Raw genomic sequence first — 22,296 nt, 5'->3', positions numbered from 1 at the left:
TCCATATATTTTCAACCAAATCAATTTAATGCTGTGGAAATAAGGGAACCACACACTGACGATGGTGCAAATTAGGCCAGCTCCACACTTTACCAAACTTCAGTGTAATTCTTCAACTTTAGGGTTTTCAAGTGAAATCATGAATTCTTTTTATGCCTCAATATAGCTACTGAAAAGGCTCATCAACAGATATAAGATCATGGGGAGAGCTGGAGGATGGGGGAGTGGGGGAGCAGTGGGCACATAGGTAGCACCATTTCCTTTTATGAGATAGATCAGTGAACTAAACTTAGTTCTTGTTCCTTTACCATTGCATTTCAGTCCATTTCATTGTAGAATGCAATGTCATTATAAATGTGTGACTAAAGGAAGAAATATCTAATCCTCTGCAGTGAGAGTTCATTAATCAACCCTGTTGTAAATTTAACAGTGTGCTCAAACAGAAGCGTTTTGGTTTATTTCTTTAAAATGTCTCCACAGCCTGAGGATGACACTGTTAAAAGAATTGTCAGTTATGTCAATGACACGTATCATTACCGGTTGTGGAAAAAAGATAATTCAGCGGTATTATAGTATGTTCACTGAATTATTTATTTTGAAAAAAAGAAAGGCTGGTGCAATTAAATGTGGATGTGTGTGTGTGTGTGTGTGTGTGTGTGTGTGTGTGTGTGTGTGTGCGTGTGTGCGCGTGTGTGTGCGTGTGTGCGCGTGTGTGTGTGTGTGTGTGTGTGTGTGTGTGTGTGTGTGTGTGTGTGTGTGTGTGTGTGTGTGTGTGTGTGTGTGTGTGTGCGCGCGTCATTGATTGGTATCTCCATAATTTGTGTTTTAGATGGTGGAACGGAGTCCTTTCAGGACTTGAAGTATAGACCTTCGTTTCAGTGAAGGATCGTTATTCATGGCCCAAATTGTGAAGTTTTCATGTTCTCAGAGTTTTGTCCTGAAAGCTCTATTCAGAATCATCACTGAGCCCCGGAAAGCCTCCAACTGTAGTTTGTTTGTGGTAATGTTCCCAGGGATGGATTTTAGGTTCTTTGTGAGGTTCTTTTTTATCGTTTGTGTTGCTCCAATAATCACTGGTACAATTTTGGCATTTTCATCTTCCAGGATCTTTTCACTTCATTCCTGACATCTTGATATCTGGTTATTTTCTTGATTTCTGCATTCTTGAGACCAAAATCATTGGATACTGAAACCTCAATGAACAATGCCTTCTTTTCGTTTTTAGCTCGCCTGTTCGAAGAACAGAGCTATAGCGATACCCCCGGCGTGAGCGTCAGCGTCAGCGTGAAAATGTTAAAGTTTTTGATGCAAGTTATTTTTCCTTTCTAATGTTTTTATCTACCGCACTATTTTTTATACGCCGTATGTGTGTATGTATGTATGTATGTATATGTATATATGTGTGTGTGTGTGTGTGTGTGTGTGTGTGTGTGTGTGTGTGTGTGTGTGTGTGTGTGTGTGTGTGTGTGTGTGTGTGTGTGTGTGTGTGTGTGTGTGTGTGTGTGTGTGTGTGTGTGTATATATATATATATATATATATATATATATATATATATATATATATATATATATATATATATATATATATATATATATATATATATATTTATTTATACGACTTAAGCCTGGTGTTGGCGCAGTGGTGAGGGCAGCGGCTTGGGACCCAAAAAGTCCTGAGTTCAAGCCCTGTTGGGCCACTGAATATATATATATATATATATATATATATATATATATATATATATATATATATATATATATATATACATACCAAGTCGTATAACACCAGGGGGTTGACTCAGCCTGTCATCCATCCGAGGTCGGCGAAATGAGTACCAGTGTACTGGGCCGGTGTATACCCCGGATAAAATAGGTGTACCAGATCCCTGTGTCGTAAGAGGCGACCAGGGTTGCATCAGGAAGGGCATCCGGTGTGAAACATGTGCCAAATCACTATGCGGATCATATGGATAATCCGCTGTGGCGACCCCTAATGGGAGCAGCCGAAAGAAGAAGAAGAAGAAGAAGATATATCAGGGCGCATGATGTGATACCGGTCGTCTGTCCGTCTGTCTGTCTGTCTGTCTGTCCGTCCGTCCGTTCCTGTCTGCACTCGAACTCCCAAGTTTTCAAATTTCACGTTTCATATTTGGTACATAGGTACAGACTGTGGAGACGGTGTGTCGCGACATACTTTCATCATCTAAAGTAGTTTCCATGGCAACCGGGATGCTGTTTCCGTCCGTTCCTGTCCCCACTCTAACTCCCAAAGTTTTCAACTTTCACGTTTCATATTTGGTACATAGGTACAGACTGTGGAGATGGTGTGTTGTTGGGGCTGTATTTGTTGCTGTTTCGGTTTCATGTGTGACATCTTCCACTTACACCTGTTTTTGGAATTTTTTTGCAAGGTGATTTAGGGATACTTTTTTTGGTTTGCTGTCTTTGTGTTTGCATGCAAGTTGGATTCTGTGGTCTGTTGAACTTTTCACACACTCAGCCAATCCTACTGTTGTCATTATGTGCACTCGGTTGAGTTCCATCAGGCCCCTACCACTTCCTCATCTTGGCAGGTACATTATTGGGATGCACTGGTTTTTTTGGAACATTTTGTGGATGGAGAGGAGTTTCTTTGTTTTGATATATAGTTTGTTGATTTCCTTTTGTGGCCAGTTTATTACTCCACAGATGTATTTGAATACCGGCATTGCGAGTTGGTTCATGGCTTTGATTTTGTTCCTTGGAGAAAGGTATGTTTTCAGGATCAGCCTTGTTCTACGCAGGTATTCTTCTGTACGCAGCTATGTCTAACTCCTGTATTGTTGTATTTGTGTCTTTTTCCTGTACGAATGTGCACTTGGCACACTTATTGAGACCAAATTCCATTTGGATGTCATTGAGTACCGTTTCACTAATTTGAGTTGTTCTGCAAATCTTTCATTGTTTGGTGTAAAGAGTTTTAAATCATCCATGGTGCAGAAGATGTGTCGCCTTCCCTGTCTCTTTGGATGTTATTTCATTGGATGTTCGGGTGTATCCATGTCCTTGCTCATTGATGAGGTTGCTTAGTAGGTCTCTAACCAGGCAAAACAGGAGGGGTGAAAGGCTATTACCCTGAAAGATCCCAAATCACATCTTCACTCCTGGTATTTCGATCTTTCCTTCTGATTGCTGTAATATCAACTTGTGTTCCATAGCTCCATTGCTTTCTCAATCAGTTTGAATGTTTATGAGTGATTCTTGCACAATTACATGCATTTTATCAACTATTAATGTGGAACACAATCAAAAGCTTTTTTTGTCATCCATTCATCCTGTGGACAATTTGGTTCTTCTGTTAATTTAGAGTTTTGGAGCATGGCCTTATTTACGTGTGTGTGTGTGTGTGTGTGTGTGTGTGTGTGTGTGTGTGTGTGTGTGTGTGTGCACGCGCGCGTGTGCACATACGTGTTTGTGGTCATTCATTCAAACCTTCAAATTGGAATTGTCCAAACCCCTCTCCCTTCCGCCTCCCATCTGCCCCACCCCCCTCCCATCCCCCACTCCATGCACTGCACCTGTAGTTGGCTCTTTATCAAAAAACAATTTAAAATTAACAGACAGCTTGCTTGGTAGCTGGTACAAGTTTGGTCCTTGACAGACTTATAATTAAACAAAATTTCTTAACACAAAAATTGTATGAATAGGTTAGGCCTTCAATTAGGGATATAAAGCCAGCTGTCCCACTTCCATTTAGTCTGTGGACATTAAAGATCCTATGATAGCTCCTAAAATGAGTGAATCATTGTGTGCTGGTACGTGAGCTAAATTCTATTCCATAAATGTGATAACCTAATTACGAAAAAAAAATTTGTGCTAAGTTGGATTAACTTAAGGGTAACAAGAATGCCCACGCTGTGGTCACATCCTACGACACAAAATATTGTTTTTTTTTTCCTCCTCTATCCACTCAACTCCTCTTGATTAAACCTTACTAATAATTTTTATTTGACATTTGATTAGATTTTTTGGGGTCCCTCATCATGAGTAATGCTTGACCCCAAAACACCCAATGGAAATCTGACGCAACAAACCCAGGCAGTGTTTAATCAGCAGAGGCCACCAGACCTGATGTCTGAGGATACCAGAAAAACAAATGGTGGCCATATTATTTGTCTAGGTGCCATGGTGGGTGGAGTCAAGCAACAAATGTGGGTGGGGTCTGTCAGCTGTAAGACCAATCAGTGCACACTTTAAAAATTAACCCCCAACAAGAACCACAACAACATCAACCATGTGGAGCTCTTGTAGACATGAGACACATTGCAGGTAAAAATGGAATCAGTGCATTGAAAACCAGAGAGTTCATAGAACACATTACCAGCACTGTTTTGAGAAACAAGGACATGGGTGGGGTCTACGAGCGACAAATTTGATTCGTCGTTATGATGAAAAAAAATTCCATAATATTTAGCCCAAGTATTGCTAAACAGAAGGGTTTTGAAAGTCTCAAAATGGTGATTTGTATTTTACAGTGTTGAAGTATATAACTCAATTGAAATAAAATGAATATTTTTAAGGTTGGAGAAGAAAAAAATTCCAGATGTTTACCACCGTCTTTTACACCACCTTATTTAACATGTGACATGAGTTAATCATGCCTGTTGTATATATCCTTTAAGACATCCTTAAAAACAGTAAGTTTCCTGTTTGGAATCATTTTCAATTTTGTTTGACTGCCAGACAGGCAGAGTAAAAATGTCTCACTCCTCTCTGCATGTGCGCGATCAGGACGACTTCAAAGCCAAAGTACAGTACTGCTAAATTACAGGTTGATTTTCCGATTGGTGTTCAAAACATAACATTCAATTGAAATTAAGTTGTTCCTCTATCATAATTTACGGTTGTAAAGAAGAACAAACAGACAGACATAGAAGTTAACCAATTGCTTAACCCCACTTTTCGCTCTGTGTGCACTGGGTAACAACTACATTGATATATTAAGTTTTTGGGGTGTGTATATAGAATAGGCATATTGGGCTAAATGTCCTCCAACATGTTTCAGTTTTCTTGGATATCCCTATCAAGAGCAAATTTTGTGGATTCATGGCTAAAAAGGAGCAATTTTTTGTGCCCTCTGCCCTCTAACTCAGCTCGCCCTCACCAGCCCCAGATGGTGATACACATTGTTCAACCCAACCAAATCACTATCTCCTTTCCCCAGTCAGGTTCTTCAGTTCACCTGCACTCCTCAGCTTACCCGTTTATCCTTTCATCAAAGCATCATCTCTCGATGTCGAAACAGATTCATTCTTCACTTAAGTGACTACAGTTATTCAAGGTGGCTCCTCATGACCACCTTCCATCACAGTTTGTACCGAATACTATTGTCTATACCCTCACACCCTTCCCCTCCCTGCCCCCCACCCACTCGCACCCTATCACAATTTTTTTCTTATTCTCACTGATCTTGAGAGTGTGCACATCTTGTGCATGTGTACTTTGTCAGTTTATAAAAATGAAGCTCTTCTATGTGTCTTGATATTTGTGCTGCATATTAAAAATAAATTAAAAAAAAAAAGTCATCGATTTGTCAGGTTAGGAGAAAGAGGATTCAAACCATTCCAGTGTGCAGCCGATTCTAAATCCATAATGAGGCAAAAGGTAAACACATGGAGTAGTGATATATTTTAGATGTAAAAGTGAACAATTATTACAGCTGACATAACTGTATTAGAAGCGGTATTTTGAAAAGTTAAAGCATAATTATTACATTTGGAAAAACTTTCATTCCACATGTCTGTTTTATACTGGCTTTTATTAAACCGGACAAATTTCCACCTGCACAACATAAAAATGGGACATCATATAATGGTTTGTCAACAAGTACTTTATATCGCATTTGTTATCTGGCCTGTGACGTTAAAAAACAAAAACAACAGTAAAATGCATTACGGAAAGTTATGACGGTTAAGGTGGTTGGACTAGGATCTTTAATAAGGTAATCAGTTCAAGCCCTGGCCATGCCAAATCAACACCAGGTGGGTTGACTCAGCCTGTCACCCTTCTGAGGCCAGCAAAATGAGTACCAGCTTACTTGGAGTGAACCAGTTGAGTATCCTGTGTCAGTGACCACCCGTCCTTGGATTGGTCCCCTTAGCCAATGAAACGGCCTTGGAAGCCTTTTGCACCTAACGGCGCAAATAGGATCATATACAGTACATACTATCGGTGAACGTCTTTACAGCTGTGGAGGAACTCTGGAAATGGTTTGAAACAGGAAAAGGCTTACCTTGGTAGCCTTACCTGGTTGCTTTATGCAGCTTCTTTGGCGAGAAGAACATGAAAGGAGTCGATTTATTGATATAATCCTCGACACCTGAGTTTAATTGATTAGGTGAGAGATAATTGGTTATTCCCTCCATTCACAGTTGAGAGATGTGGGTGTGTCTCAATTTTTTCATTGTGTGTATATATATATATATATATATATATATATATATATATATATATATATATATATATATATATATATGTACACACACACACACACACACACACACACCATTAGATAAGCAATGGCTGTTTATATACATCACATTGCAGTAACAGACATTAGTCGACATCAATGTACTTTAGTATACTAGGACATGTGTAGACAATGGACAATCAGACATACAACACATGGTACAAGGGATTTGAACCTGGGTTCCATCATTAGCCATGGCATCAGATGGGAACATGAACAAGCAAACCCAAAATAATTTGTTTATCAAATTGGTTGTTATAAAAGCAATTTGACTTTGATGTTGCCAATGATGCTTGCCCATTTTGAAGATGATGTATGGAAGTCAATCTGGAAACAACTTTAAAAGAAAGATTGAGAGAGATGGCCGAGCAATCACTGACCTCGATATCTTCACAAAAGACCCTAATGATGAATGGCTTAAGACTATAGGGACTAAGCCAGGCAACAGAAATGTGCAACTCCTGACACCATAAAATTTGATGAAGGGATTTATTCGGCAGAAGGGCCGCTTTGCCTGACGTGCTTTAGAGACATCTCAGGATCAGTGCAGTCTCCACCAGTGCCAACCTAGTGCATTGAGCAGATGTCCGGCGGTAATTACTACCACAGCTACTCGGTACAATTAATGCCCGTCCTAAAAGAGCCAATAATTATGAGAAAAAAACCCAACAAAAGAAGCAACTGTGGGTGGAAGTTTGCCATGACTTGAAATGACCATCAGAGTCATGAGGCCACCATTTCACCATATGATGCATTTCATTTGCATTGGCCTCACTCTTTGAATTTGAAATAGCTCAGAATTTGAACTCGTGTGTTTACATTGGAAATCCTTGCACAATTGTTGTTGACGTCCTTAAGGTTTAAATGGTTACACCTAGTTATAATGATGTTGGAATACAGAGAAAGAGACAAACAATTAAGGAAAAATGTGCAGTCAGTGAGCACTGCTTGTGTTTGGTCCTCTATTGCCAAAATGGAAGATTACGACTGAAATAAGATAAGAGTCAATCAACAAGCAGACACAGTGAAATAGGTCTTACAACAAATGACAAACAAAATTAAAATACTGACAGCAGTTATACACCTACATGTGAGGGATTTTAAACAGACATAAGGCCCATGAAGGAGCTTGTATGCAAGTCACAAGGAAGACAAAGACATTATCGTACACATGAATATACTTTTTCATGAATGACAAGGACATTAGTAGACAATGGGCACATATGGTAGGTGTGACTTGGATCTGGGTTTTGCCACATCATGAGCTTGGGGTTCACAAGAGAATGCTAAGTAGCCAACACAGACATTCCTATTTTGGTGAGAGATCCAGGTAAATTTATGATGCCATATGAGAAGCAAAGTAATTGGCTACCAAGTGTTTTCCATATGTATGTGTAAAATGGTCACTTGAAGGTAAAGTGATCAAGTTGATGTCGAGGTCACAGGTGACACAACCCATGAGTAACTGCGAGTCAAATGGAGGAAACCAGTCTATTGGCGGTAACTAGTGGATCACATGAGCCAAGGGAATATCAGTTTGATTTTTCTTCCATTAAAACAACTCAAAACAAAAATAAAATTGCCATTTCTTGGGCTCATGTGTACCTCATTCAGAGATCATTTTGGATACCCCGTTTGGATGTCTCATGCATGTCTCAAGCAAATTTATAATGGACCGATCACATCTGACTATTTCTTGACAATAATTTGCTTACTATTCATCAAGGAAATGCCAAGATGTATGTCTGTGTAGTGATAGCAACAAAAGCTTTCCATAATAAGTTTAGGGATACCAGACACACGACGGAAGTTACGTAGTTCGTGAGGCCTGAAATTGTACGATACGAGGCACTGTGCTCAGTATCTCGGAAGAAAGTTACAATCATCATGTACCTCTGATGTCAGTGTCATAACAAGAGCCGAGACACGTAAAAAATTAAAAAAAAATCACAAGTAGAGGTTTCATTTAAAGTACACCACCCCAATGCCAAATAAATAAACAAGCAGTTATAGACTGGTACTTACAAAATCGTCAACTTGACCTCTGACATTGTCTAATAAAAGCTGTCTCGAGACAAGGTAGCGACCCAACCCAGAAGTTTCTACGATGATTATGTACCAAACCATCAAAAATCGTAACGTCGACCGAAGCAAAAATCTCCATTTCTCCACGCAATTATTTAATATTATTTTATCAAAGTCACAAAACTGTAATATTCGGCCATCCACCAACAATCTTTACATAATCCGACGGCTTAGCGAGTCAGGCATGCGACGATAACCTTTATTGGGATAAAAAAAAAGACTTTTAAACACCATCTTTATCGAAAACACCATCAGCGCGCACACGGAAAACGTTTACGTGATCAACGACGCCTCTGCTCGAGCGTGCTGCACCACGTGACGAGCTGTGACGCGACGAGTGAAATATTTTTTATACAATCTTAAAACGTCTCCAAAACATCCGATTTTTACCAGAATTTCGACAACCGAGTTTTCAGCGCCCTAAGCGATCGCAAAAACTGAAGACAACATTAAAATTGAAGTTAAAACGAACTTATAACATCGACCGAAGCAAAAATACTCCATTTCTCCACATGAATTTACGGAATTATGTTTGACCTCACTGCGACCTTGACCTTTGACCGATTTTGACCAAAATCTTATCAGCACTAGCCATCACCCTCCTGAATCACGTGGTGTAATTTGACATTGGTCGCTTCTTCTGTTCTCGAGTTATCTTGACTACAAACAAACAAACAAACAAACAAACAAACAAGCAGTCATAGACTGGTACTTACGAAATCGTCAACTTGACCTCTGACCTTGTCTAATAAAACCTGTCTCTAGAGAAGGTAGCGACGCAAACCAGAAGTTTCTCCGATGATTCTGTACCAAACCATCAAAAATCGAATGTTTTGGATCGGTGACCTCACTGTGACCTTGACCTTTGACCGATTTTGACCAAAATCTAATCAGCACTAGCCATCACCCTCCTGAATCATGTGGTGTAATTTGACATTGGTAGCTTCTTCCGTTCTCGAGTTATCTGCACCAAACCATCAAAAATCGAATATTTGACCTCACTGTGATCTTGACCTTTGACCGATTTCGACCAAAATCTAATCAGCACTTGCCATCACCCTCCTGAATCACGTGGTGAAATTTGACATTGGTAGCTTCTTCCGTTCTCGAGTTATCGTTCCTACAAACAAACAAACAAACAAGCAGTCATAGACTGGTACTTACGAAATCGTCAACTTGACCTCTGACCTTGTCTAATAAAAGCTGTCTCTCGAAAAGGTAGCGACACAAACCAGAAGTTTCTATGATGATTCAGTACCAAACCATCAAAAATCGAATGTTTTGGATGTTTGACCTCACTGTGACCTTCACCTTTCACCGATTTTGACCAAAATCTAATCAGCGCTAGCCACCACCCTCCTGAATCACGTGGTGCAATTTGACATTGGTAGCTTCTTCCGTTCTCGAGTTATCATTTTTTGGATGTTTGACCTCACTGTGACCTTGACCTTTGACCGATTTTGACCAAAATCTAATCAGCATGAGCCATCAGCCTCCTGAATCACGTGGTGTAATTTGACATTGGTCGCTTCTTCCGTTCTCGAGTTATCTGTACCAAACCATCAAAAATCGAATATTTGACCTCACCGTGACATTGACCTTTGACCGATTTTGACCAAAATCTAATCAGCACAAGCCATCACCCTCCTGAATCACATGGTGTAATTTGACATTGGTAGCTCCTTCCGTTCTCGAGTTATCGTGCCTACAAACAAACAAACAAACAAATAAACCAATGTCACCTGCAGGGTGACCCGTATCTTGCCAAAAGGTGACCACGTGTGACTTCTTTAAGGTCACACTGAGGTGAACAGAGCTGCTATCCACCAGGAGCGACTCCTTGAGGAATATCTGCCGAGAGATTCCGATGAGAATCGTTCTACAGAGTAACCATGAAAAATATGCGTTTGCCTCATAACGTCACCAAATGACATCATAATGTCTCAAGCTTGACATATCTAGAAAGCACTCATCGAGGTGTTCAATTTGAGGTACTACACGATATGGTTCCTCAAACTTGAAAATTTGACCTTGGGGTCAAATATGTTTGACCTGAGGCGCTAACCATGAAGGTCAAGGCCAATCGCCACCAAAAATTAACCAGTTGAGCGCCAGACCATGAACTATATTCCCATGAAGTTTGAAGACGATCCGATCAAAATTACTCAAAAAATAAGGGTTTCGTCGACTCCCCTGATTTGCGACAAAGTGACCTTGACCTTCAAAATTTTATGCGCTGAACGGGACCTCTATAGGCCTCTGATATGCGAAGTTACAAAAATTTACAATGATTACTGTGCTCTGCAGAATTTTTTTATACGTGATAACAGACAAACAAACAAACAAAAAAAATAAAAAATAAAAAATAAATAAATAAAAAAACAAACAAGCTGACTAACATATCTTGCAAAAACTTCGTTTTGGCAAGAAAACAAACAAACAGAAATGGAAGGCATCAATATACTTACGAAATCTTTAGATTTCGTTAGTAACAAACAAACAGAAACGGAAGTCATCAATATACTTACGAAATCTTTAGATTTCGTTAGTAACAAACAAACAGAAACGGAAGTCATCAATATACATACGAAATCTTCAGATTTCGTAAGTAACAAACAAGCAGTCATAGACTGGTACTTACGAAATCGTCAACTTGACCTCTGACCTTGTCTAATAAAAGCATGAATCAGTCAGAAGCCCAAGGGGAGCTTGAATTCTGAATTCATTGTGGTCTACGATTTTACACTGTGGTTTGCAGATAATGAGTCCCAGACAAAAACTAGATTTCTTTGAAAAATTCCATTTTTTTGTTTTTATTTTTAAAAAAACTGATTCAGTACCAGCAGGATATGCCAGATAATAGGTGTATTACTTTTCAGAAGAATCTGATAGAAGACTTATTATTTATTGTATATATCAGTTATTCATCGCTGTTCCAGAATTTCGACAACCGAGTTTTAAGCGTCCTAAGCGATCGCAAAAACCGAAGACAAAATTAAAATCGAAGTTAAAACGAACTCGTCACGCGAGCGAAGCAAAAATACTCCATTTCTCCACGCAAAACCTTAACGTCACTCAACGACGCGTCTGCTCGAGCGCACTGCATCATGGGACGACCCGTGACGCGTCGAGTGAAATATTTTTTATACAATCTTAAAACGTCTCCAAAACATCCGATTTTTACCAGAATTTCGACAACCGAGTTTTAAATGTCCTAAGCGATCGCAAAAACCGAAGACAAATTAAAATCGAAGTTAAAACGAACTCGTAACGTCGGGCGAAGCAAAAATACTCCATTTCTCCAAATGAATTTACGGAATTATGTTTGACCTCACTGTGACCTTGACCTTTGACCGATTTTGACCAAAATCTAATCAGCACTAGCTATCACCCTCCTGAATCACGTGGTGTAATTTGACATTGGTAGCTTCTTCCGTTCTCGAGTTATCGTGCCTACAAACAAACAAACAAACTAACAAACAAACAGAAACGGAAGGCATCAATATACTTACGAAATCTTTAGATTTCGTAAGTAACAAACGGAAGTCATCAATATACTTACGAAATCTTAAGATTTCGTAAGTAACAAACAAACAAACACACAAGCAGAGGACGGAAGTCATCAATATACTTACGAAATCTTTGGATTTCCTAAGTAACAAACACACAAACAAACAAACAGAAACGGAACTGATAAATATACTTACGAAATCTTTAGATTTCGTAAGTAACAAGCAGTCATCGACAGGTACTTATGAAATTGTCAACTTGACCTCTGACTTTGTCGAATAAAAGCCGTCTCTGGAGAAGGTAGCGATGCAAACCAGAAGTTTATACGATAAATCTGCACCAAACCATCAAAAATCTTAATGTCGACCGAAACAAAAATCTCCATTTCTCCACGCAATTATTTTATATTATTTTATCAGTCACAAAACCGTAATATTCGGCCATCCACCAACAATCTTTACATAATCCGATGGCTCAGCGAGTCAGGCATGCGATGATAACCTTTATTGGGATAAAAAAAATGACTTTTAAACACCATCTTTATCAAAAACACCGTCAGCGCGCACACGCAAAACCATACGCGAGTCAACGACGCGTCTGTTCGAGTGCACTGCATCACGTGACGACCCGTGACGCGCGAGTGAAATATTTTTGAAACAATCTTAAAACGTCTCCAAAACATCCGATTTTTACCAGAATTTCGACAACCGAATTTTAAGCGTCCTAAGCGATGGTAAAAACCGAAGACAACATTAAAATCGAAGTTAAAACGAACTCGTAACGTCGAGCGAAGCAAAAATACTCCATTTCCCACATGAATTTACGGAATTATGTTTGACCTCACTGTGACCTTGACCTTTGACCGATGTTGACCAAAATCTAATCAGCGCTAGCCATCACCCTCCTGAATCACGAGGTGTAATTTGACATTGGTAGCTTCTTCCATTCTCGAGTTATCCTGCCTACAAACAAACACACAAACACACAAACTATCACAAACAAACGCACAAACAAACAAACAAGCAGTCATAGACTGGTACTTACAAAATCGTCAACTTGACCTCTGACCTTGTCTAATAAAAGCTGTCTCTCGAGAAGGTAATGACGCAAACCAGAAGTTTCTACGATTATTCTGTACCAAACCATCAAAAATCGAATGTTTTGGATGTTTGACCTCACTGTGACCTTGACCTTTGACCGATTTTGACCAAAATCTAATCAGCGCAAGCCACCACCCTCCTGAATCACGTGGTGTAATTTGACATTGGTAGCTTCTTCCGTTCTCGAGTTATCATTTTTTGGATGTTTGACCTCACTGTGACCTTGTCCTTTGACCGATTTTGACCAAAATCTAATCAGCACTAGCCATCACCCTCCTGAATCACGTGGTGCAATTTGACATTGGTCGCTTCTTCCGTTCTCGAGTTACCGTGCCTACAAACAAACAAACAAACAAACAAGCAGTCATAGACTGGTACTTACGAAATCGTCAACTTGACCTCTGACCTTGTCTAATAAAACCTGTCTCTGGAGAAGGTTGCGACGCAAACCAGAAGTTTCTACGATAATCCTGTACCAAACCATCAAAAATTGAATGTTTTGGATGTTTGACCTCACTGTGACCTTGACCTTTGACCGATTTTGACCAAAATCTAATCAGCGCTAGCCACCACCCTCCTGAATCACGTGGTGTAATTTGACATTGGCAGCTTCTTCCGTTCTCGAGTTATCATTTTTTGGATGTTTGACCTCACTGTGACCTTGACCTTTGACCGATTTTGACCAAAATCTAATCAGCATGAGCCATCAGCCTCCTGAATCATGTGGTGTAATTTGACATTGGTAGCTTCTTCCGTTCTCGAGTTATCTGTACCAAACCATCAAAAATCGAATATTTGACCTCACCATGACCTTGACCTTTGACCGATTTTGACCAAAATCTAATCAGCACTAGCCATCACCCTCCTGAATCACGTGGTTTAATTTGATATTGGTAGCTTCTTCCGTTCGAGTTATCGTGCCTTCAAACAAACAAACAAACAAACAAACAAAGAAACGGAAGTCATCAATATACCTCCAAAATCTTTAGATTTCGTCAGTAACAAGCAGTCATAGACTGGTACTTACGAAATCGTCAACTTGACCTCTGACCTTGTCCAATAAAAGCTGTCTCTCGAGAAGGTAGCGACGCAAACCAGAAGTTTCTACGATGATTCTGTACCAAACCATCAAAAATCGAATGTTTTGGATGTTTGACCTCACTGTGACCTTGACCTTTGACCGATTTTGACCAAAATATAATCAGCACTAGCCACCACCCTCCTGAATCACGTGGTGTAATTTGACATTGGTAGCTTCTTCCGTTCTCGAGTTATCGTGCCTGCAAACAAACAAACAAACAAACAAACAAACAAACAAACAAACAAACAGAAACGGAAGTCATCAATGTACTTACGAAATCTTTTGATTTCGTAAGTAACAAACACACAAACAGATGACTGAAGTCATCAATATACTTATGAAATCTTTAGATTTCGTAAGTAATAATTCTACTTTGTTCTGTTTTGCCAATTGTTGCTCGACGAGTGATTTTTCATTTGTCTGTCGGTCTGCACAGAACATGTGTACGTTTATTAATCGCATACTCGTTGAACGCGAGTACATCGATTAATTATATATTATTGGAACATCAGTTCATCGACTCAGTACACACATTTGGGTGAGTATATCTATTAATTACATACCATTGATATGTGAGTTTGTCAAGTAATTACGTACTCGCGAAATGAGTCCAGTACATCTATTAATTACGTACTATTGAAATGTGAGTACAGTATGACTATTAATTACATACTATTGGAATGTGAGTACAGTATGACTTAATTACATACTATTGGAATGCGAGTACAGTATGTCTATTAATTACATACTATTGGAATGTGAGTACAGTACGTCTTTTAATTACGTACTATTGAAATGTGAGTACAGTATGTCTATTAATTACATACTATTGGAATGTGAGTACAGCATGTCTATTAATTACATAATATTGGAATGTGAGTTCAGTATGTTTATTAATTACGTAATATTGGAATGTGAGTATAGTATGTCTATTAATTACATACTATTGGAATGTGAGTACAGTACGTCTATTAATTACATACTATTGAAATGTGAGTACAGTATGACGATTAATTACATACTATTGGAATGTGAGTACAGTATGTCTATTAATTACGTACTATTGAAATGTGAGTACAGTATGACTATTAATTACATACTATTGGAATGTGAGTCCAGTATGACTATTAATTACATACTCTTGAAATGTGAGTACAGTATGACTTAATTACATACTATTGGAATGTGAGTACAGTATGTCTATTAATTACATACTATTGGAATGTGAGTTCAGTATGTCTAATAATTACATGCCATTGGAATGTGAGTTCAGTATGTTTATTAATTACGTACTATTGGAATGTGAGTATAGTATGTCTATTAATTACATACTATTGGAATGCGAGTACAGTACGTCTATTAAGTACATACTATTGAAATGTGAGTACAGTATGTCTATTAATTACATACTATTGGAATGTGAGTCCAGTACGTCTATTAATTACGTACTATTGAAATGTGAGTACAGTATGTCTATTAATTACATACTATTAGAATGTGAGTACAGTATGTCTATTAATTACATACTATTGGAATGTGAGTACAGTATGTTTATTAATTATGTACTATTGGAATGTGAGTATAGTATGTCTATTAATTACATACTATTGGAATGTGAGTACAGAATGTTTATTAATTACATACTCTTGGAATGTGAGTACATCGACTTATTACATTCGATTGAAATGTGAGTGTGCATTAATTACATTCCATTGAAATGTGAGTACGTATATTAAATACATACCATTGAAATGTGAGTTCATCTATTAATTACATACTATTGAAGTGTGATTATGTCTAGAAATTATGTTCTATTGAAATGTGAGAACCGTACGTCTATTAATTGCATCCTATTGAAATGTGATTATGTCTATTAATTATGATATATTGCAGCATGAGTATGTATATTAATTACATACAATTGGAACATAAGTATGTCCAGTTAAGACAAATCCTTTTTAATCTATTATCTAACATCCAAGCACACAAAACCACACCAAAGAAGTCCTGGTGAGGGTCTGCAATCTCTGATTGCTCTTTCTAGTTTGTTTCTGTATGTAAAACGTAGTTTGTTTATGTAAAAGCAGACAAGGAGTAACACATAATTTAAGACAGACTTCCCAAGATATTTGCTCCTGGGTGAACTCGGTATTATCTGGACTGGCACTAAAAGTTTGTGAAAGATAAACAAAGAAACAAATCTTTTTAATTATTAACATGATCCAGGAGTGATACCAATGAATGTAATTCCAATGAATAATTCTAATAAGAGATAAGTCAAAGAGCCAAGATTAGCAATTCAAAACAGTTTTTGGCTTCTCTGATAATGTACAGCACATTCCCCATAAAAAAGGTAGGGCTGCAGAGGCTGGAATCAGGCATTTGATTAATTATACACCAAAATTGAATATTTATGGCTCAGAAAGAAGAGACACTGAGTGGGAAGTGGTGGGAATGAAGTGGGTACAAGCCCAGTATGTGAAATTAAATCACTGATTCAACCAACTGCATCACAAGCTGGGATAGATTAAAGCCGTGAAGCATAATATCCGGTAAAACCTCTGAGATCGAGTGCTTTTAATATGAGCTCATCTCGTGAAATTTATCACATTTGACAATCGACCATTTTACGATTTCAGTTTGGGCTGAGTGTCCAGGAAGTCACGTGACCTTCACGTACTCGAGAAAAGAAGAGACTGGTAGCAACGTAAACAAGTTTAATAGACAACAGATCAAAGAAATATGCCAACAAAAGGGCTTAGGAAGGTAATTCTTACCGTAGAGCCGCGTTTGAATTGACTGTACCAAGTTCCAGGTTTTTCTTTGGGCCAGCGAGCCAGCTTCGACTGTCAGAAAAAACATGAGGTGTGGGTGAATGATGTGATAGAAAGTTTAATGATGTGATAGAAAGCCTTGTCCACCCTTTACCCTCAGGGTGGACAAGGCCTGATAAAAGGACTGAGGATAAAGGAGCCATGTGCTGAGCTATCAGACTATGATTGGGGAGTGAAGTAAAAACGGAAATCATTTTTGAAACCATATTTCCTAAATATCAAAGCTTATTGGCAGCATAATATAGTGTGTATAAGATGCGTTTTATTTTGCAGCATAGGGCCGACACTGGCAGGCCGTAAGATTGCTGCCGCCGTGCCCTTATGGCTCGCTCGTTTGTTTGTGAACAAGAGGAGGGGGTACGGCAGCTGGAGGACACGTGTGGGGATTGCAAAAGATCACCAGGTTCTGGCAAGGAATGCTGTACCCACATTGGCAATCCGAGGATCAAATGCAGATCTCATTAAAGAAGGCTTTTCTCCAAATATCAGCTTTGATTAATCATCTGTTGCTTTCATGTCCAGACTTGATTGAGAAAATGAGAAGAGGAACAAAAATCCCTGCATGGGCTGTAGACTAAGAACAGGTCTGGCATATTAAAGGGCCAATGAGACGGTGCCAATTTTGGCAACATATACCCCATACTCTGGGATATAGAAATAATTTACCCTCAAAATTAATATTCATGACACATTTGAAAGCCATAAACGAAGACTATATGATATATAGATATACTATGTTTATAAGATTATTGAAACCACTTGGAACAGGTCTTAAAATAGTGATGAGTGACGAGTGACAAACGGGTGTTGTGTTTACAAACTGAGGAGTCCAACTTGAATGCTCCTGCTGTCTGATGTCCACGTGCGTGCTTATAATAAAACTAAAACCCACTGCCCTTAATAATATTGTGTTTGTTGTGACTTATCCCAGCCATGTTTTAGGCTTTGCCATGGACCATGGATTGGTCCATGGTGGGTGGGGATTGGTCCATGCTGCCGTACCCCCTCTTACAGGGATGTAAGAGTCGCAATTGGGAATTTAACTTTGGAGAGGTTAGGGCAGGAATTTGGAATTTGCTCAGGGTGTCATGATAACTCGCCTACACTCTTCATTGAAAGACAGTACAGTAGGATGTTTAATATGCACCACAAATCAATGCCAGCTTAACGCCCATTGATGGACAGCACACTTTGCGATGTACTGCCTTGCTTGCAAAGCACCAATCGGGCAGTTTACAGTAGTGTTGGGAATTAAACCCAGACTAGACACCCTAAAGGCAAGTGCGTGACCTCCACACCATCTTGTCAGTCTTAATAATGTTCATCAAACAGAAAATAACATTCTAATATAAGCACTGATGAGTGCAGATAATGATAAATCAAGTCGGTTACTTTGTAACCATTGCACAGTGAAGACCGTGTGTTGATTTCAGCATAATCCATTATTGATATTGCAAAAATTTAAATATCAACTTGGCTTTTCTGGTCGAATTATGAAATAAAAATCACTTCAAATGGCATTAAAATGAAAGAAAATATCTTCACAATCAATGGCAGATGGCTAATAGCAATTAACGACTCACCGCCTCCGACTGCTTGTCAGGATAGATACAGGTCTCACCCCCAGCCGTAAAGTTACAGAACACTTTGAAAGAGTCTCCGGAGCAGCCCTGGTTCGGATCGACATAGTATTCTCCTAAATGTGAGAAACGATTTCATATTTATGTAAAATTAAATTCAACATGAGACATTTCAAACCTTAAAAATGCATCAAATATGAATACGTTTCCTTACAAGAAACTTCAGCGAAGGAGGAGGCCATTCGACCCATTAATGCCCGTGCTGGTGTTGCCAACTGAGGGTTGTTCATCCATGCTCTATCCTTTTACATGCTGAGCATCAAGCAAGGAAGTGGCATGTACCATTTTTTAAGTCTTTGGTGTGACTCAGCCAGGGTTCAAACCTCTGACCTTCCCGACTCAGAGCAGATACTCTAACCATTACACCACTGAAGCTGGTTAAATCACATAACAATGAATATAAACCCACATCACAAGTTCAATATCTCAACAGGCCATTTTAATGATATTAACATCAACCTTCATGAGAAGCTGAGCTATCATGTGCAGCCTGTGGCTGCTGGTTTCCTCATTTTTTGGGGTGCGGCTGTGCCACTGATGCAGTGTCCTCTATTACCAGTTTACTCGTACTCATTTCGCCAACCACGGAAGGATGAATGGTTGAGTCAACCGCACCTGGTGTTAATTCAACGGTTACAGGGGCTCGAACTCAAGACCATAAGATATTAAGCCAGCTACCTTAACTGTTAAGCCAACACCAAGCTTATCTCCAAGAGAAGAAAAAAGGATGCACATGTGCAACCTGCATTGGATGAACAAGAGGGGCAAACTTGAAAACCCACACGCGTGCTGAAGTTGAACAGACAGGTATTGATCAAAACTCCTCCATGACCTTAACCGATGGTCACATTAACTTCCTACACCACGGACTCTTTCAAGACAAATTCACAATGAAAGATACAACCGATTTGATTATTGGATTATAAAACAGATCATTTGGTAGTTCAGTGACGAGGATGCAATACGTTTGAATCAAGCGACATTATCCGATTTTAAATCTACATCGGATAATCAATTGTTATTTCTCTGAAATTGTCACAGGTGGGAGTTGCAGTGTCACTGAGTGTGAGATTAATCAGGGCAGAGAATCTGGTGAAACACCCAATTAAAATCCTCCATTTATCACAGTCACTGTAAATGCAGATATTACAATTTTCCTTAATTAGCATAGATAGAATGGCGATCATATAAACCACCAATGTCATATTTACCATGGACTTCACCAAACAGATGTGATTTCTGATTTACCTTTGACGCTAAAACCTAGGTTTTACTGAATGTTTTACATCCTATAAATGGGATTGGCAGGATAGCTCAGTGGTCGCATTTTCATGTCTTCTCAAGGTTTGATTCCTTACCTGACTGAACTGTCTTCCTGGTTTTTCATAGGCAGCGTGTTGCATCAGTAACCCAGTTGCACCATCATCTAACATTCATACTTGTAGATAATAAAGATATCATGATTACTTTCAAAAAGAGTCGGTGATTCTGTGCCAGTGCCCTGGTAAAATTGCATACTGAATTTTTTTAAATTGCATGTAATCAAGATCAAATTGGATAACTGCCATAGGTATGTTGGGCTTAGGATGACGTCATCGCAGTTGATCCCACACACATTGCCAACATTGGTTCAAAATTCTTCTTGGAAGGAAAGAGATCATGGGCTTTGTGGATACTGAAGATGTTAGATCAACATTGGGTGCTCACCTGCCAACTATGGACAATCTTGGGAGGACAGACCAATCTATCTATAATTCCAGCAATCTGTGTTTGTGTGTCTGTCTGTCTGTTTGTCTCTGTCTGCGACCGTAGTTTCTCGACGACCGCCGGTCCGATCTCATCGAATATTGCCGGGGACCAGCGGATGTGCCTTTTCGAGGTTTTATATCGATCGGACGAGCGGTTCCCAAGTTACGGCCATTTATCTGTCGACCAATGACAAGACACGGTGCTATGACGTCACGAATGACGTCACAATTAATGTTTATTTATTTATTTTTGCACGATCGACGGTCCGATCTGATTGAAACTTGCCAGGAATATTGCCGGGGCCCCGTGGATGCGCCTTTTCAAGGTTTGATATTAATCGGACGGCGGTTCCCAAGTTACGTCCATTTATCTGTCGACCAATGACAGGACACGGTGCTATGACATCAGGAATGACATCACAATTAATATTTATTTATTTTTATTAATTCTTTTGCACGATTGAAACTTGCCAGGAATATTGCTGGGGACCCGCGGATGTGCCTTTTCGAGGTTTGAGAGAGAGAGAGGCTGCATATACTGGCACGCACCTACGAATCCGTACTAGTGTTAAATAAATGATCACATTGATGTTTGCCCAATAGGATGGCCACTGTTGGACCAACATAGCCATCTATGCATGTTGATCTCATTCCTGTGTTCGTAGTGAATTCCAGTTCGCCGTTTGTGTCTCATTTCTGTGTTCGCATCTCATTCCTGTTTTCGTAGCTCATTCTAGTTCGTCGTTTGCATCCCATTCCCGTGCTGGGAAAGCCTAGTGTTATTGGTAAGTGTGCATTTGTTTACCCTAATCGACTGTTCCTCCTAACCTTCAGGGTTTGACCTCGACCGGGCGAACAGTGACTTCCATAACTCTATGCACACCAGCAGAAAAGTCCGTCAGAATGACGGGTAACCCTTCTTTGTCTTAACACTATTCACCCTTGAAAACTCGTTCGAAATCTGAAATTACACAATAATCTTCCATTAAGTGCCGACCCGGAACTGCCGACATGCAATGTGCTGACGTCGGACAGAGCTGCAGACAAATTAGCTTCAGACAGACTCATGGAGAATATTGTAGTGCAGAACATACAGGTACAATAAATGGGAGCAATATGAAATCTTTGATTGGCTACACAAGGAAATTTTCCGACACACCCATCAGATAAGTGACATGAACATTAAATTTGGATTTCTCATGTCACTCAGTTACCTGATGGACCCATTTAACGACAGCGACATTGACATGAAAATCCACCATCTCACAGAGACGTACGATGGTATCACCAGCGAGCTAATGAGGGAGATTCATCGTCTTCATCGACATACAGTAGACTAGGCGTAAGTCGGCAGCGTGTAACTCGTGACTTCGCCTAAGTCGGCAGAGTCAAGAAGTCCCAAATTTATCTCATGTTAAATCGACTTACAGACTTTGAATAAAGTCTGTAAGTCGTCATCTCTAAGTCATCACATGTTGTCCGTTCCCGCGTAATGGAAACTCAAGTAAATTACCACGCCTAAGTCGTCACATGGAATTGCTGCCTCGTGAGAAGCCCGATTTCATGGAATCGAGATGCGCGGGCTCTTTATAACTGCGCTGCGTTCAGCTCAGTCAGCGCACCGTCCCACATGCATCTGAAGAGGTAGACAGGCTGCACAATGCAGTCTCTGGCGAAGGAGTAAAGGATCGATCGAGCTTCGTGTTGAAGTCCCATCATGGTTTTATATTGGCTTGTTTTGTACATCACCACACTCACTTTCACATAGGTATTGAGTGGTAGTCATCACG

The 22,296-nt window shown here is 39.5% G+C and overlaps 1 protein-coding gene across 3 annotated transcripts in view; it reads right to left on the bottom strand.

The window, feature by feature from the left end:
- Window positions 1-22,296, bottom strand: part of LOC147012952 (uncharacterized) — a 571,074-nt gene that overhangs the window by 18,159 nt on the left and 530,619 nt on the right. For all 3 annotated transcript variants that reach the window (XM_085854308.1, XM_085854309.1, XM_085854310.1), the window contains 2 exons: window positions 18,702-18,814; window positions 17,062-17,130 (listed from right to left, as the gene is read on the bottom strand). In XM_085854308.1, coding sequence (XP_085710434.1) covers window positions 17,062-17,130; window positions 18,702-18,814 — 182 coding nt within the window. The remainder of the gene's footprint in view (window positions 1-17,061; window positions 17,131-18,701; window positions 18,815-22,296) is intronic.

The sequence above is a fragment of the Eptatretus burgeri genome, chromosome 14, assembly GCF_056783735.1.
Source record: "Eptatretus burgeri isolate ZD-2024b chromosome 14, Ebu_testis_v1, whole genome shotgun sequence".
Taxonomy (NCBI): Eukaryota; Metazoa; Chordata; class Myxini; order Myxiniformes; family Myxinidae; genus Eptatretus; species Eptatretus burgeri.
Note: the sequence above shows the minus strand (reverse complement) of the source record. Positions and strands in the feature narration are given on the sequence as shown.